The sequence below is a fragment of the Protopterus annectens genome, chromosome 5.part1 (genome assembly GCF_019279795.1).
Source record: "Protopterus annectens isolate FY-2018-M chromosome 5.part1, PAN1.0, whole genome shotgun sequence".
NCBI classification, from domain to species: Eukaryota; Metazoa; Chordata; order Ceratodontiformes; family Protopteridae; genus Protopterus; species Protopterus annectens.
In genome coordinates, this window is record NC_056736.1 from 614,075,051 (window position 1) to 614,093,610 (window position 18,560).

The 18,560-nt window shown below is 40.0% G+C and overlaps 1 protein-coding gene across 7 annotated transcripts in view; it reads right to left on the bottom strand.

Moving 5' to 3' along the window:
- FRY (FRY microtubule binding protein) overlaps positions 1-18,560 on the bottom strand; it is a 2,210,679-nt gene that overhangs the window by 198,274 nt on the left and 1,993,845 nt on the right. For all 7 annotated transcript variants that reach the window (XM_044073229.1, XM_044073230.1, XM_044073228.1 and 4 more), the window contains one exon: positions 4,463-4,663. In XM_044073229.1, the coding sequence (XP_043929164.1) occupies positions 4,463-4,663 (201 nt within the window). The remainder of the gene's footprint in view (positions 1-4,462; positions 4,664-18,560) is intronic.

The window sequence follows — 18,560 nt, forward strand, 5'->3', positions numbered from 1 at the left end:
AACTGTTGATCCCAAGTATTTAAACTCATCCACCTTCACCACCTCTACTCCCTGCATCATCACCATTCCTCTATCCTCCCTCTCATTCACACACATATATTATTATATCTGCAGTTACAGGCATGCAATTATAAAATGGAAAAGATCTCCTTCCCCTAACAGAACAAAAGATACTCGTGCCTCTGGCAAAAATCATCAGTCCAACTGACATGAAAACATGTGAACGGGTAGAGGTCACCTAGTTAGATGTCTGGAAATTCATTTGGAATAACTTGACAAAAATATTTAGTAAATCAAAAATCATAGCAACTTCACTGTGAAAAAAATGCTCATTCAGTCAGCAAGATTGCTACTGTGTTAAACATCTTGACAGATGCGGTCTCTGATATTAGCAATGAGGTTGAACCCTTACTTTTAAAATTGCAATGTACTAACACTCATAACTTCTAGTTTCCTCACTGGCCTCTGATGTCTGGGAACCTTTCTGTCATCTACAACACATGTACATTCTCTGACTAGAGAAGAGGGTAAGTCTGCATGTCTCCAAGGCTGGCATATGCAGGTTGACATTTACTACGTCCTATCCTTAATTCTAACTCTGTTTTGTGAAAAAATACATGATCTTAGATGTTCGTAAGGAAGTAAGCAAGCTATGGAGAGCTCCTTCGACATAATGTTTGGGACCTACTCTCCACTAAAAAAAAACAATGTTGTTTTTTCCATGCATTTTTACTCAAGAAAATTGTTTTTCATGTTTTTGTTTCAGCTGACATTACTCTCTGTTTTTGTGGAGCAGGACGTTAGTGAGCTGATACTCATTCAAACTTCTCTTCTCATCAACTATGCCTCCCACAGACTTGAAACAGTTAATCTGTTTCACTGTTTTCCCTTCAAGCTCACTTTTAAGGCTTCTTCTGATTTCTCCCACTTGCTGTAATGACCACTTTCATCTGTACTCAATATAATTTCATATGCCTTCAGTTTAGCATTCAAGTCCCCTATCATTTGCTGAAGTGCCTGTTCAAAGGCTGCTTGCAATGCCGCATTGTTTACATATGGCAGTTTTGTTAATCTGCCCCCTCTGACTTAATAATAAAACAAATTACAAAAGTGTAGCTAATCTATGGCTAATGACATAGAAAAAAGTCAGTCAAAATTTGTATAATTCACAACAAGGAAGTGGGTTATGAACTGTTGGTGAGATAATTCCAGTGTTAAAGAATTTGAAATCCTCAGCCTTCATTTGCCTACTGTGTGACCTTAAGCAAGTCACTTAATCAGACAGAGCCTTGGGACAACTGGGATCTTGCATTAGGCTCCTTAAAGGCCTTCTGGACTGCATGACTGGTAACTACCTATGAAACTATGAAATTGCCTTACCTGTTGTAGGCTAGGCTCTTGTGATGCTTACCCAATAGGATTTACACTGCTTAGCAACGCTGTGATGAGTACAACAAAGTGCAAAACTGAGCAGGCTGCCAGTTATTTAGTGTATGCGAGGGTCTATTCCCACATAAACTGGTCAACTAATATCAAGCCTAAGTTTAAGAAGGTAAATCAAAGTGAAGCCTATGCCAAAGCAGAAGCTAGCCAATCAAAATCAGGTACTCTGATCCTTCAATGGAAACCAAGTTCCAGACTGGTAGTGGGCACGTGGAAGCCTCTAATCTCAACAGAGTCTACCACACTACAGACCTGCTCTTAGGAAGTCACTGAAGTACTTACAATGCACTGAATCAGTCAGAACACAAACGAAAAGGACATTGTGGTCTCTTCCTTCTTTTAGTCTCTTGTTTTCGTTTGCAGGTTAGAGCGCTATCAACAGCGCAGCATGGAGATTGCTGAATTGAGCAAATCTCCAGTTATTTAAAATCTGTAAGGCTGGTGCTTTGCTACCATTAAAGGACTGGATTGCCTGATTTTGACTGCCTGGCTTCTGTGGGGACATAGGCTTGATTCTGATTTTTTCATAAGTGGTAGAAGGTAAAAGTACTATATGTTTCAGATTACTTTCAATTATTTTAGGCCTTTCACAGATATGAATAGAAGCATACCAATTGTTACTATGGAAATCCATTAGGTTTGACTAACTCTATCAGTTGGTTAAACAGGAGAACTATTTGGAAGGTTTCATTTCTTCAGACCTAACAGATTTTGAAATGAATTAGAGATTACCTTAGATGATGCCTTTTGTACTATGTTTACTACTCTGTTTTACTTGGTTTCATAGTACATGTTTGATTTTGTAAACAATCACAAATAGTTTATGTTGAAGTTTTTGTGATGTTTGCTAAACAGACACTTATAAATTTGTCACCTACCCATTCATATCTTCTCTGATACTCACATTATCCTGTTAAACCTTGATAGTGAGGGCTGAACCTGTTTTGGCAACAGATAGAGCAGATTTGAGAATTAATCCTGGATGGGAGGCCAGGCCACTGCAACACTCTCCCCCCCCACATGAACTGGAAGGAAGAAACTAAAGATTCCAAGACTCCAGCATAAAGAAATGGGGATGCACAGAGGACTGTAAGCTCAGCACTAAAGATACACTAGCCAGAAACCAAACCACAGAATCACGTGCTGTGAGACAGCAATTCTAACCAGAGTGTGTGTGTATGTGTGTGCATGCATATGTGTGCACATGTATGCAAAAAAATAGGAGTCTATGGTAAGTAGACAAATATGGTACTTTCCAGTATCATTGTGAAAATGTTTTTCAACTAGTGGCAGAACCTCAAGTTACCTCAGATGAACAGGTTGTGAATGTTACAAATTAATTTGTTATAAAGCTTTTTGAATATTATCCCAAAGAATACTTTTTTGTGTCAAAAACATTCACATTTTCTGCACTAACTCCATGTGTAACAGGTATTTTTGTTTAATTTTTGTGTCTGAATTTCATAACAAAATAATAGCTTAAATGCAATTTATTCACAAAATGAAACAAGAAATGAAAGAAAATGGTAGAAACTCCTATTTCAAGTGATATTATATGTACCCGTGACCCCAACCCTCTTTTGAATAATGGTACTTTTGACCTATGGCATTCCTTTTAGCACAAATATAACTTTCCAACTCCTGTCCAGGAGCATGCTTAATATTTCCATGGGTATAACTGCATTTATATGTTTTATACCATGGGTATGACTGCATTTTTTGTTTTTTATACCATAACTTCTGAATCAGTCAAAAAAATGACACATTTAATAAGTTTGAATGAGGCACTCTCTTTGACAAGCCATATGCACAAATCCAATTCAGTTTTGGTCACATTTACCATACAATTTTGTATTTTTGCCATTTTTCTGTGGCACATTTTTATCAAACATTTTACTTGTTTTGTATATCTCGTTACCTCCTTACCTGAGCCCTGTGCATTTTGCCCCATACATAGTTCAAAGCAATGCAAATGATTTTGTAAAAATCAAAGAATGTAAAATTATAAAAGGGCAGATTTGGGGGTGGAACATCAAACTTCATGCTTAGTACCCTTAATGCAAAATTGTGCTCTTGTAATATATATTAATTGTATGCAAATAGAATGCTACCTGGAGTGAGAAGTATACAGTGGTCAATACTGAATCTGCAGTGACCTGACCCTTACAAAAGCCATTAAATCTAGTTTTATTATTTAACAGTAACAATTTTAAAAACTTCTCATTTCAGCAGTTTTGCCACCCTTATTGCATATAAATAAATTCAAAAGGCATCCTTGTTTTAGTATATTACTATTTTCTCACAACACAGGCTACTAATGTGTGCTCCTTTCATGGATGTTAAAAAGCATTATGAAAATCAGAAGCATGGCTTGAATATAAATTAATTAAAAAAATTCTTCATTTGCTCATTATAGTTTTGACATACTCACCTAGAGGTACCATCAAACAGATTCATTGTATAGTGAACAACTTTCTCAGAAATGCATACCTTTTTAATTTCAGCTATATATATATATATATATATATATATATATATATATATATATATATATATATATATACTTCTTCTTCTTTCGGCTTTTCCCAGTTAGGGGTCACCACAGCGGTTCACCTGTCCGGTCATGACTGGCAGTGGAGTTTTACAGTGTCGAGTTGCCAGCCTGACGCCCAACCTTCCACTGAAGGGGCACACATGCACACACTCACACCTAGGGCCAATTTAGTGTATCCAATCCACCTACAGCATGTATTTGGGATGTGGGCGGAAACGGGCCAATTTAGTGGATTCACACCTAGGGCCAGTTTAGTGTATCCAATCCACCTACAGCATGTCTTTGGGATGTGGGCGGAAATGGGAGCACCCGGAGGAAACCCACTCAACCACAGGGAGGGCATGCAGACTCCACACAGAAGGCACCCCAGCCAAGGATCAAACCAGAGAACCTCTTGCTGTGAAGCGGCAACGCTAACCGCTGCACCACCATATATACTGCATAGCTTAAATTAACTGTTTATACCTGAGAATGTTCAAGGGTCTGGCTACTTGTAAGATCCTCCTCTTCCTCAGATGATTCATCAGAATCCTCGTGGCCCAGTTTATGTAAACTGGGTGTACTTCCTGACAGCTGTCTGTCTTCCATATGCTGCATATCACTTTTGTCGAGACTGTCCAACGATCGTCTACGTACTCCCCAGTTGAAATTGTCCACACTCTCTCCCTAAAAACAAGAAAAACTGCTATTTAGAACATATGAACTTAGTCAAAAACATGTACTTGGTACAAACAGTATACATGAGTATTCTCTTTATTACTAGTTTTTTTACAGTTTCTATATTTCTTATTTTTATAAAATGATTGTTTCAACTGTTTAATGTACTATATAGAACACCCTAATTATTTCTTAAGAAATACAAATTGAAACATTACTCATATTTGGTTATGAAACAGAAAAATAATGAGTATACCACTGTATATTCTTTACCAAACACTCTATGCAGTTAGACTATGCACTCCCTCTGTTCCTTCTGCTAACAAGTCTGGAAATGACTTGTTACAGTCCTAGTAAGTCCTTCCTGGTAAAACTGCTGGAACACATAAATAAATAACTTGATCAATATATTCAATCAATGTTTGAAGATTTGCGGACTTAAAAGCAGCTGGCTCTGAGTAAAATGAGATCCATAACTTCATGGTTTAACACAGCCATTTAAGAAGAAGGTCTTGCCCTTGATGGCAAGGATCAATGCTTTTAACACTATGTGCGCACAGATACCAGTCTTAGTGAAAAAAAAATAAATGGCATTAAAACAGGTTATTTAATGCTTGTGATGTTCCAGCCCAAAAATGTTGTCATGCAGTGTTTGAGGAAGGTATAGTGCATTATTTAGGAGAGGGTCCAGAACATGGCTGACGGCAGGTGGGATAGTGGGAAAATGTGTGTGTGTGTGTGTGTGTGTGTGTGTGTGTGTGTGTGTAATGAATGGTCAAAACAGTGACCATCAACTAATTAAAAATAAAGACAAAATACATGAAATAACGCAAGGCAAAGTACTTTCACTTATACAAAATAAAACTTAAATAAAAAAACACCAAAAACTTAACTTTTTTTCAGGCAGGCAAGGTCCCTGCATGCCCTAGATGTAATTATACTAATATAACTTACTTATATGGGAGCATCTTGCACCATCCCATGTGTATAAAACAGTTTCTTTCTAAATAAAACTGAAACCAGTGATGCCTTCCATCCAGGGTACCTTTAGAACTTTCTTTAAGACAAACTACCTACTCTTAAGTGATACATTGACAAGCTTCACATCTCCACCAAACCCAGTTAATTCCACTGAATACACAGAAATGTACACTACCACACTTCAGCTGCAGAGAGGCAAGTATACCCTGTAAGAACAAGTGCAGGGAAAACCTCAGAAACAAACTCACATGACAAAACCATAATATCAACAAGCTTTATAATAAAAGAAAAATCAATTTTGATGAAAAGTAAGAACAGTAATCCCCAGAATGTTAGAGCCCTTGTCACTGAAATAAACAAACAACTCAGGAATTTAATGAAATCCACCAAAGACAAGTTTTAGGCTAAAATAGCTACCCAAACCAAAGACAATCACAAAACATTTTTTAGTTATATTCGTAATCTCAAAGGTGCAATGTAGCAATGCGCTGAGCTGATTGTGAATGATGTTATCTACACTGAGGCTGAAGATATAGTGAAGCTATTGGCTGACAAATTTAGCTGTAACTTTATACCTCTCTCTCCTCCGTCTGTCAGCAAGATACATCTGAAACTGGTTTACCTCCAGCTATCACTCAAGATGAAGTCCAAAAACTCTGTCAAAAGCTAAATATACTGCATTGCTAGGTCCTTACAGTATCCCTGGATGCATCTTAAATAGCATGAAGCACAATTTAGCCACACCCTTAACAACACTGTTCAAGCAAATGGAAAACAGCTACTGTCATTCCCCTGCATAAAGGAGGACGTTCCTCACACACTGGCAGTTACAGAACCATAAGTCTGACCAGCCTCATATGCAAAGCCATGGAAAGACTTATCATGGAATTAATCAGTCAGGATAACACGGAACCTCCAAGCACTAGACCCATCTCAGTTTGGATTCATTAAGGGCAGCAGGTCATGCTTAGTCAGTCTGGTGGATTGTTTGAAAAGGTCACCGAAGCAATGGATGAAGGTAAAATGGTACACACTGTGTATCTTAACCTTGCCAAATCTTTTGACTCAATTCCCTACTCAGGCATAGTTAAAAAGCTAAATAAACTGGGAATAAACCCCTGTGTCACCTACTGGATTGCTAAGTGGCTCACAGATGGGATGCAGATAATCACAATAGGAGAATTTACCTCCACAAAGAGACCAGTCACCAGTGGAGTCCCCTAGGGTTCTGTGCTGGAACCTCTTCTGTTTGGCATCTACTTTTCTGAAGTAAAAGCCAATTCTAAAGGGATCTGGCTGACAAAATTTGGAGATGACTGCAACCTTGGAGCAATCACTGAATCCCCAAATGGCTTAGCCATCCTGCAGGAAGATTTGTCTAAAATAAATAACTGGTGTCAATCACGGTCTGAAACTAAATGCCAAAAATCTATTATTATATCCTTTGGGAAGTCATCCACCCCAGGGAACTACCACATTGACAATAAGCCCCAAGAGTTGATCCAGTTGCTTGGAATATGGGAACATATGTGGCCAGTGACGTAACTTTTGACCAACAAGTGTCTATTGTTGTAACAAAATCCTTCTATATTGCATGGCTTATAAACAATGGGATTGTGTCTAGATCTAGGGATGTCATTGTCTCCCTTTTACTCAGGAATCTCTAGGCCATTCACTGAATATAATGTCCTCTTTGGCACGTATCTGTCCAGACACATGCAACAACTGGAACATTGCATCAGAAATACTTAGTCTAGGGATCTAGACCTCTCTGCATCAAGCACAATTTCCCTTAAGAGCACACAGGGAACACACCCAGCCCAGGGTCTGCGTTTCTCTATCTTTCTCCTTCCAGGTCCTGAATAAGACTCCCCACTGGCACAGCTGTAGGGTTAGGTCCTCAGCCAAGTGTCCAAGCCAAGTCCTCCAGCACCCTCTCTGTGAAACCAGTGCTTCATGTCCCTGTTCCTAGTAGCTGATACACTCTATGATATTTAATTTTCACACATACACACACTTGGGAAAGGCTGGCACAGAGTACCCACTCTATCAACTTTACCTAGACTATAAGGTGGATTCACTGCCACGAGTCAGTTACTATAACGCTCTTAAAAGGGCATCCAATTATGTTGAGTGAAGTTACTATTAATACAAATAGTAATGTTTATCAAACAGCCAGGCTTTCAGGAATGGCCAGAGTCATCACCAAAAAATATATGCAAATACTCTCAAAGCTTAAATATTTTTCTAAAAGGACCAGACACAATAAGAACTTTAAATATATGTAATAATAATAAAAGATCATGAAAATAGCAAATATCTATTTACAGTAAACACCAGAGTTTCATTCACAGAAAATATTAAAAATAACACAGCTGGAAAGATTCATACAGTTACAGAAAATAACACTTAATTATTCTGACTATATTTTCCTAACTGATTTAGAGAATTACTACCCCTGGTCACTTACTGGTGCAAGGCAAGATGAATTGGGTGAGTAGTCTTCCTCCTTTTTCAGGTTCCAAGAACAGACTGCTCCTGAGACGTCAGTCTCCTCTAATATTAAAACATTATTTCTGTACAGACTGACATCATATACATTTGGTCACCTGACTTCTGGTTCCCATGCAACACCCATTGCTAGAAGTTGTCAGGATTTAGCATCTATGTGTTACCATATACAAATATACTTTACTCAGATCTGCTGCTGCTTCTGGAAGTCATAAAATAATTTCAAACCTCTAGCCTTCCAGAATAGCAATTAGCTTCCTGCTACAGACAATAAAGAAGTCTTCTTAATACTTGGTTTCCCAGACATTTTGTTTCTGGCTGCAACCAGAACTGTAAGATGCAATCTTTATGGCCTAATTTAATTTCAACTATTTTTCAAAGTTTGCTGCAGCTGGATTGTTATTAACCTCTTTTCTTCCATTATCATCTGCTAAAACATACACATTTAATTCAGTTACAGTAATACATGTACATTTCTTTTCTTTCCAGCAGGGCACACTATTTATACATTTTTAACACAGCAACTTTACAACTACATCTTCAATACAAGCATCTGTACAAATCAGTTTGATATTCAAATAACATATAATTCTTTACTAAATTCCAGCTAGCTGTGCTGGCATGTGTTACACATCAAATAATACAACTTATTGCAACTGCATGGCAAATAAAAATAAAGCAAACTATAAAAAAAAGTTTATTCACAATGACACTGCACAAATAAGTGCTTTCGCATTAACTTGACTAATGCTTCATCAGACAAATACAAAATTTCAGAGATTCTCAAATACAAAAGCATCACTTCCCAGCTCATTAATACATATTCAAACCTGACAAATAGAAGTAAATATACAATAAATCACCAAGAATATGCACCACCTCATCAGCAAATGCTGGTACAGAGTACATTTCATAACAATGACATCACAAAAAAACTTCAATGCTGTAGTTTAAAAAAGCAGCACTATAAAATACATATATTCTCATTCATAGAGTTCATAAAATTCATGCTAGCAGTGCAAAACAAAAACTACTCAAAAGCTATTCCATTTCACTACATGCACTATATAATAAATGAGCTGGGAAGTGATGCTTTTGTATTTAAGAGACTCTTTTATTTGTCTGATGAAGCATTAGTCAATTTAATGCAAAAGCGCTTACTTGTGCAGTGTCATTGTGAATAAACATTTTTTTTTATAGTTTGCTTTATTTTTATTTGCCCTGCAGGTCACAGTAAGTTGTATTATTTGATTTTTTGTTCTTTTACATGCAACTTTACCAGACAGGTTATATTTTTATTTATGTTTTACACATCCACTGCCCTACTTCTCCACGCATGGCTGTCAGTACCTCAGTTCATCACATTTCTTTCCTGTTTTAAAGACACAAGCTAGTTTTTCAGGCGACCTTTGAGAAATGTTGCTTGAGAGAAATTAGCCTATTTGGGAATACATTACCCCATACCTTGTCTTGAGAGCCTATCTGCATAGGCATTGCTAACCCCACTACAGTGCTCCACTGTCATAACAAATGCTTGCAATCCTAGGCTCTACCATAGTAATGTGGGATTTTACTGGCTGGGTCGCTGTACCATAGATCCCCCTCAGACTCCACATGCCTCCTTCTGCAAATACTTAGCACCAGGACCTCCCTGTCATGGTAAGGTTTCATCGTGTTAATATGGTACAGTTTGTGTCCTTGCCTTCTGCCTAGCAGTTCTACCAGGTAGTTAACATCACTAACCTTCCTTACCACTTTGAAGGGTCCCTCCCATCCTGCCTGAAGCTTCTTGCTTCTGACAGGAATGAGAACCATTATCTGCTGCCCTACAGCATACTCTCTGACTCGAGCATTCCTGAAATACTAGACCTTTTTCTGCTGTTGAGCTCCTGCCAGGTTCCCCTGGGCCAAGCCTGTGAGCTCCCTAAGCCTTTTCCTGAGGCTTAGGACATATGCCACAACAGACTCCTTGTGGGATTTACATTCACACTCCCACTCATTAAAAAACAAATCTAAAGGCCACATCACCCTATGTCCATACAGCAACCCAAATGGTGAAAAACCTGTGGATTCCTGGGGTACCTCTCTGTATGCAAACAGCAGATGGGGCAAATATTTGTCCCATTTTCTCTTAAACTGGTCTGCAAATGCCTGTAGCATGGTTTCTAGTGTAGAGTTTAACCTTTCCACAAATCCATTAGTCTGGGGATGGTAGGAGATGGTCTTTAGGTGCTTCACCCCACTGTGATGCGCAGGCAAACCAACAGGTCTGACATGAAACTGGCACCTCTGTCAGTCAGTTTTTCTCTTGGGAAACCTACCCTGCTGAAAATCTCTAGGAAAGCATTTGCCACCTTCTCTGCCTCACTGGAGTACAGAGCCATCACCTCAGGGTAACTAGTAGCATAATCTACTAACATCAGGATATATTTCTTCCTTGTGGAACTTGAGGTACTCAGGGGCCCCACAAAATCCATAGCCACCCTCTGTAATGGTTTCTCAACCACAGGCAAAGGCAGAAAAGCAGCCTTGTTCTTGTCTCCTGCCTTGCTTACCTTTTGGCACTGCTTACAGGACCTGCAGTACCCTGTTACATCCCTTGCAATTGCGGGTCAATAAAAGCTCTGCATAATACATCTCTTGGTATGCTTTATGCTCATAATGTCAAGGGCTATGGCTAGAAAGTACAGTTGTGTACACTTACTATAAATGTAGATATTCAACTGTATTCACTGTTGCAGTCATCACACTTGGGTTATCTGCCTGCAGGTAGCCCTCAGTCAGCCCAAATACCAGAGACTTAGTATTTCTGCATCAGTTGCTGTCACTCCAGGACTGACGTCAGGTCATCAGGGATATATAAACAGGCAGCCAATGCCATTACATCAGTTTTTCTTGCCCCAAATGTCACGCGCCCCCCCAGTAAGGAGCTAAGTTATGGTGGGGAAAACACCACCAGTAAAAAGTAAATGCCAATACCAATACCCCTGAAGGGGGTGAGTAATAGACATAGAGGGGGGAGAGAGAGAGACAAGAGGGCTGGAGGGAGGGAAGCCAGAACTGAAACAGTGAATACACTTGAATATCTACATTTATGGTAAGTGTACACAACTGTAGTATGTTCTTCATGTTTCACTGTTGCAGTCATCACACTTGGGTTGATTCCCAAAGCTGAAGAAAGGGTGGAGGCAGTCAAGAAAAGTTGGGGCTGGCTAGTATGCCCTGCAGGACTGCTGTTGCAAAACCCGCCCTGGATTAGGAAAAGATAGGCAGGTGGTAATGTTTGGTGAAGGTGTGTACAGAACTCCAGGTAGCAGCTTCCAGGATGTCCCTAGTAGGGACTCCCCTGAGGAATGCTGTAGAGGTATAAGTTGCCCTAGTGAAATGTGTTCTGACACCCCGAGGGGTTGGTTTCCCATGGTACTTGTAGCAGAAATGGATGTAGTGTGCTATCCATTTGGAGATTGTTTGTTTTGAAATGGCCTTGCCCTCTACCCCTGGTGCAAAGCTGACTAGTAACTGATCAGATTTCCTGAAGGGCTTAGTCCTGTCAAGGTAGAATCTGAGCTGTCTGTGCACGTCCAAGGAGTGCAGAATCCTTTTCCCTTTATTTTGAGGGTTAGGGAAGAAGGTTGGCAAATGAATAGATTGGTTGAGAGCCACACTGGACAACACTTTAGGAATAAAGGAAGGGTTAGTCCTGAGGGAAACCCTGTCAGCATGGAAAATAATGAAGGGTTCCACAGCCATAAGTACTTGTAGCTCAGACACTGATCTAGCTGAAGTGATGGCCAGAAGAAGGCTGTTTTCCAAGAGAGGAATTTTAAGTCTGCTGATGCTGCAGGCTCAAAGGGGGGTAGCGTGAGCTTTTCCAGTACAAAGTTAAGGTCCCAAGCAGGGATGGGTGCTCTCCTTGGTGGCCTTAAGTTGTTTGCCCCTCTCAGGAACTGTTTGATAAGAGGATGAGAGAAAAGAGGTGGCTTAGTGTTGTAATGAGCTGAAATGGCAGAGGCATGGATCTTAATGGAGGAGAAGGCTAGGCTTCTGTGGAGTAGGTCTGCTAAGTAATCCAGGATTAGAGGTATGGAGTGCAGTCCTGTGTCCTCTCCTTTAGAATGAGTCCAGGAGCAATACCTTTCCCACTTATATGCATAGGATTTCCTTGTACTGGGTCTTCTGGCTTCAGAAATGACGTCCAGTACCTGCTTGCTTAGGCTGGTCACTGGGGGTGAATTTAAGGAATGAGCCAGGCTGCAAGATTCATGGTTTGTAGTTGAGGATGCAAGATCTGTCCCCCCCTGCTGAGTGAGGAGGGTTGGGATCTGGGGTAGGTGCCAGTGTGGCACCGGTGACAGGCTGCACAGTAGGGGGTACCAGTGCTGGCATGGCCAGTCCTGTCTTATTTTGAGCAATATTCTTGAGAGAAGAGGCAGAGGGGGTAATGCATAGATTGAGAGGTTTTGCCACTGGAAGATTAGTGTATCCACTTTCCAGGCCCTGCTGTGAGGTGTCCTGGAGCAGAATTTGCTGAGCTGCTGACTGCAGGGGGAGGCAAAGAGGTCCACCTCTGGGGTCCCCCATTTCTGGATTAGAATACTGAAGGTGCTGGGGTCTAATTGCCACTCCTGTGGGTCTAGAAGATTTCTGCTTAAGTCGTCTGCCAGATAGTTTGTTTGCATGGCAGGAATTGAGCTTGCAGATGAATCTGCATGTCCAAGGCTGTGTTCCACAGTAGTTTTGTTTGCCTGGCAGGAATTGAGCTTGCAGATGAATCTGCATGTCCAAGGTCATGTTCCACAGAGCCATGGCTAGCTTGCAGAGTGGGTAAGAGTGTGCTCCCCCCTGCTTGTTTATGTACCACATAACTGTAGTGTTGTCTGTTTTTATCAGCAGTGGTCCTGGTGAGAATAGGTATCTGAAAGCTGTCAGAGCATGCTGAACAGCTAGCATCACTTTTTGGTTGATGTGCAGATGAGACTGAGTTGGGCTCCAGTAGCCCTAAATGCACTTGTTGTCCAGGTGTTCCCACCAGGCATAGTCTGATGCATCTGTGGTTAGGGTCTGGGTGGCGAGGGGTTGAGTAATGGGAAGTCCCTTGCTGTGGTTGCATGCTGCTGCCCACCAAAGAAACTCTGTCCTTAGACAAGGTATGATGGTTTCCAGGTTCTGAGAATGTTGGCACTAAAGACTTTTTAAGTACCATTGAAGTTTCCTCATATGCAGTCTGGCATATCGAATTAGTAGGATGCAAGAGGCCATGAACCCTAAGGCCTGCAGGATTTTCCTTGCAGATAGCTGGGTTCTGGTGGCCATTTGAGCAAAGTAGCCTGTCAGATAGGCTTGTTTTTCTGGAGTAAGGAATGCCATCTGGGATGACGTGTCCAAGCTTGCTCCCAGGAATACAATCTTTTGACTGGGGACTAGTTTGAATTTCTTTTTGTTGATAGCATACTCCAAGGAGATTAGAAGGTTCTTTACAAATGTCAGGTGCTGCAACAGCTGTTCCTGTCTGCCTGAATCAGGTAATATGAGTAAATTTTAATTTTTCTCTGTCTTCAATAAGCAATGGCTGGAGTCAAGCATTTTGTGAATACTCTGGGAGCAGTGGATAAGCCAAACGGTAGTGCAGAGAGCTGATAATGCATAGATCCTGCCCTGAAATGTAGGTATTTCCTGCATGAGTCCCTGATAGGGATGTGGAGATTGGCTTCTTTTAGGTCTAGGGTGGCTAATCAAGCATCTTTGGACAGCGTAGAAAGAAGCTGTTGAAGGGTTAGCATTTTGAATTTTGGTACCAACAGGAAGGTGTTTGGAGTGGAAAGATCTAGGATTGGGTGCCAAGTGCCCTCTTTTCTGGGTACCAGGAAAAGTCTGCAATAGAACCCTTGACCTATCTGTTTTGCCAGAACAGGTTGAATTGCCCTTATGGAGAGCAGGGATAGAATTTGGTTTTGTGCCTCTGCCCACTGGTTTGGAGGAAGGTCTGGGAACCTTTATGGGGCTGGCAGTGAGTGGAAGTAAAATTTGTACCCTTGGAATACAAGGTTGAGGACCCATTGGTCTTTGGTGATGAAGGTCCAGTTTTTTGCATGATGGTCATGTTTTCCTCCTAGGGGAACAAGCAGTTGAGCAGAGGTGAGGAGAGGACTAGAGAAGTCATTGTGAATTCTTTCCATAAGAGGGTGGCTTAGCACTCCCTGTTTTTGAAGTGGAGGCACTTCATTGCTTAGATCTCTGCGTACCCTGAGACTGGAGTCTGGGGGGGGGTCTGTTTCCCCTGGGTCTAGTTTGAGATGGCCATGAGGGGGCTGGAAAGGACCAAAAGGACTGTCTGCATAGATTTAGCCTTTTCTTCCATCTTTTTTAGAACCACTTCTGCTTTGGTGCCAAACAGATTGTCCTTGTTCAAAGGAGCGTCTAGTAATTTTGATTTGACATGGTTTGGCAAGGTCTGCTCCTTAAGCCAAGCATGCCTTCTCAGTACAGAACCAGTGACTGCTGCCCTGCAAGATGCTTCTAGGGCATCAAAACCACATTGCAAAGTATGCTTGCTGACTTTGCTTGCAGAATGCATAAGCTCTTGTAATTCTTTATTTTCTGCACAGTCTGTAAAGGTAGCTAATTTTTGCTTAATAAGTTCCATAATATGTTGGTGGTATTTCAGCATGTGAAAGTGGCAATTCAGTGCCCTAATGGCGAGAGGTGCATAGGTGTATACTTTTTTAACCCATCTGTCTAAAGCTCTGGAATCCCTGTTCAAGTGGGATTCTTAGCTGTAGTTGCTTTTATACCTTTAGGCCCTTGGGAAATTACCTCTGGGTCAGCAGTAGGATTTTTGAAAAGAAAATTGTGAGAGTCAGGGACTCTGTAATACCTGTCTGGTTTTCTTGGAGCAGGGGGTAAAGTATCAGGAGTTAGTCTGGATTCCATAAAAACATCATCCACAACATCCAGAACTGGAGGTATTGCTAAAGGTCTATGTTATGGTAAATCCAGAAATTCTACGAGTCTTTTTTTGGACTGAGGATAGTCTTGGCATTCCCAGTATGTAGGGTTTCACCAAAAGAAAAATCCTCTGTTGGGGAAGCAGAGGAAATGGATACCTCTGCATCTGAATCCTCATAAGCAGATGAAGGCATGTCTTCATATTCAGAAACCTCAGAGTCGTCGGACTCTTGGTCTGTTAAAGCTGCTGGGGGCAGGTCTCTTTTTCTCTTAGCAGGAGAAGGCTGGCTTCCCCTAATCAGCATAATCAAGTCTTCTGCCATTTTAAGCATTTGATGTTGTGGCAAGGAAACAGGTGCTTGAGTTTGGGTTGTCTGTTTTTTAGGCGTAGCTCGTACTCTTGGCCTTAGAAACTCAGTAGTTTTAGACAGAACAGCAGAGTAGTTAGAATTAGAATTAACTACTGATTTTTTTAAATTCACTGTTACTAGTTCCTATGATCGTGTTGATTTTCTTGATGTATCTGTTTATAAGAATCAGGGTGGGAATGTTCATACCACATTATTTAGAAAATCATGCTTGCGGAATGGGCTTTTGAGCCATGATAGTATGCATCCCCGTCACATTTTTCCAAATATTATTAAAAGTCAATATATGAGAGTTCAAAGGATATGTGAAGGGAGTGAGACCCTTGATTCGGACATGCACAAAATGAAAAGCATGTTTCTGGATAGAGGTTATAAGAAGAACATGATACAGAGAGTGAAAAGGGATATAACAACACATGTTAATAATGTGCAGTCTGAAGCTGCAGTTAATTCCCCACCCAATAACAATGTTCAAACACGGAATAGGAAATATTTCTCCTTTATCACGGACTATACTAGTAACAACAAAGTGGTAAAAGATATTGTTCACGAATATTGACCACTTTTGCTCACTGATGATTCCACCGCTAGAATTCTAGGTGAGACTCCACATTTTACATTTCACAATAATGCTAACTTGAAACAGCTTTTATGTAAGAATAAGAGGAACAAGCATTCTACAGAGAGCAAAAGATTAGGTACTTATGCATGTAGGAAGTGAAAATTTTGTTATGATTTACGTACACAACAAACATTCAACTGTCCCAACACTTTGTTTAAATTCGAACCCCGGTTCTATGCTGATTGTGATACTAGTAATCTGGTGTACTTGGCTAAGTGTGATACTTGCCCATGTTATTACGTGGGCAAAACTACTCAGAGGCTGAAGGAACGTATAAGTAAACATCTATATGAAATACGTAAAAAGAATGAATTGAATGATTTGACCAAGCATGTAGTGATATTTCCTGAACACCAGTTTTTGTTTAGGGTTTTGCAACCACTGTACACTAATATCAGAGGGGGTGATACCAATAACTTCCTTGAACAACAAGAACTTCATTGGATACTGAGGTTACAAGCACATAAATATCCAGGAATAAATAACAGTATCTCTATTAAGCCTGTATTGAAGGGATGCAGGCTGAGAAAAGTTTGAATTTGTGTTCTGTGTTTTTAATGTTCAATTGATATTCAGTTAGCTTTAATTGTTATGAGCTGTTGATCAGTTATACCACTGTATTTAAACTGAAGGTTTTTATTTGATTTTAGAGGATCTGATGAAGTGTACTTGATACGTGAAAGCGCTTGTCCTATTTTATGGTTTATGTCAATATTAAGAGACTTTTTATTGCCGTGGCTGTCCTACTGGTATTTTATTATCACATACATTTGTTTTCTAGTCGGGACACTTGGTTTTCGTTGGTGATTTTGTTTTAAATATATTATTTTCATTCACCATGATTACACATGGCTGATACTGCTTTGATGGAAACTACATCATCGAGTAATACTGCTGTTGGTGAAGAGAAATGGGCTGATGTCTTTAAGAAACGTACCAATCCTTTTCTGCAGTTATCCTTTGAAGGAGTTCCTGCGACTACATCTTCTGCCGACGTGGGTGAGGTTGCAAGCTTTACTAAGACATTAAGAGAACTTAAAACTGACTTATATAAACTAAAATGCTTTGTATGGCAGCGGTTACACTTGGAGGCATGTCTACATTTTCGCATTATTCCAAGAGGCATGCGAGTTTTACGCATGCCGACTTGTGGTGTCGCATACTCAGAGTTACTTCGGCAGTGGCAGCAGTTGAATTTGGAGTTTAGTTTCAAGTATATTACTCTTATGCTTGATTTCTTTAAACCTTTTGAAGATGAACTATCTTTACGAACTGAACGTATGTTTTCTGATTTACGAACCCGGTATCCAGGTGAGCACTTCATGAATTTACTAGACAATATGTGCTCTAATGTACTTCTATATGAACCCTGACTGCAGCAAACCAAACAAAGAAAACTTCAGCGGGATTATAATGATTTTCATGTTGGTAATGTTTTTGTATGGACGAGGTTTAATAGTGAATCAGTGACTGATAACAATAATTCTAATGAATTGAATAAAACACAAAATACTCCAATAGTTTCCTCAGTTACCCAAGCAGCTTTAAATTTGGAAACTCCTGTATCACAAATTATAACTCCGGCGATGCCAGTGATTGATCAACAAGTAGGAGGTGATTTTGGAGATTCTATGCCTCCACCTAATCAACAAGTGCTAACGTATGCGCAAGCAGGAGCATGGCCCAAATATTTGGCTCCTGTAAAACCCGGGAGTATTGAGCGTTTTTTACCCCTACCAATTCAACAAAGAACCTTCAATTGTTCTGTCAGTCGGGGGGAGACAAAAACAGAAGTTCTTGGGAGACCGGGGGCAAATGCATAGATGGAGGACATGCAGATAGGTAGTCTTGTTATTAACCTATCTAATTATAACTTATCTACTAGTGAGATGTCCTTATTGAATAGAGGTTTATCTTTCGTTCCAGCTACAGCAATGAAACTAACAGACACTTTGACTGATGTAAGACTTTTTGCTCAAAATCTTGCTTGGAAATTGTTTAATGACTCCAATGTTTCTGATAATGATGGCAATACTATTACATATCGCAGATTAAGTACATTTTCTCCACCGCTAACAGCCCACATTGAATTGTTTGTTAAAATGTGTGAAGATGCCCTGTGTAAAGATACTGAAAGAGAGAGATTGGATGCTTTTCATAATTTGACAAACACAGAGAAAGAAGCCTTACAAGACTTAATGAACAATGATTTGTTAGCCATTAGACCGGCTGATAAAGGTGGGGAGGTTGTCCTTATGAATACTGTTGATTACATCAGAGCTATGAATGAAATGCTGGATGATTGTGATGTGTATGTTAAAAAGGATAGATCTTATGTTAGAATAGTTACTAATAGGATACATGATTATTTAGATGAACTATTAATGAATAGATCAATCACTGAGACTTTATTTGGCTTTTTTGAAAGTGACTCACCTGGTTATTCCAGTGATCAAGGGACTCCCCAAAATACATAAAT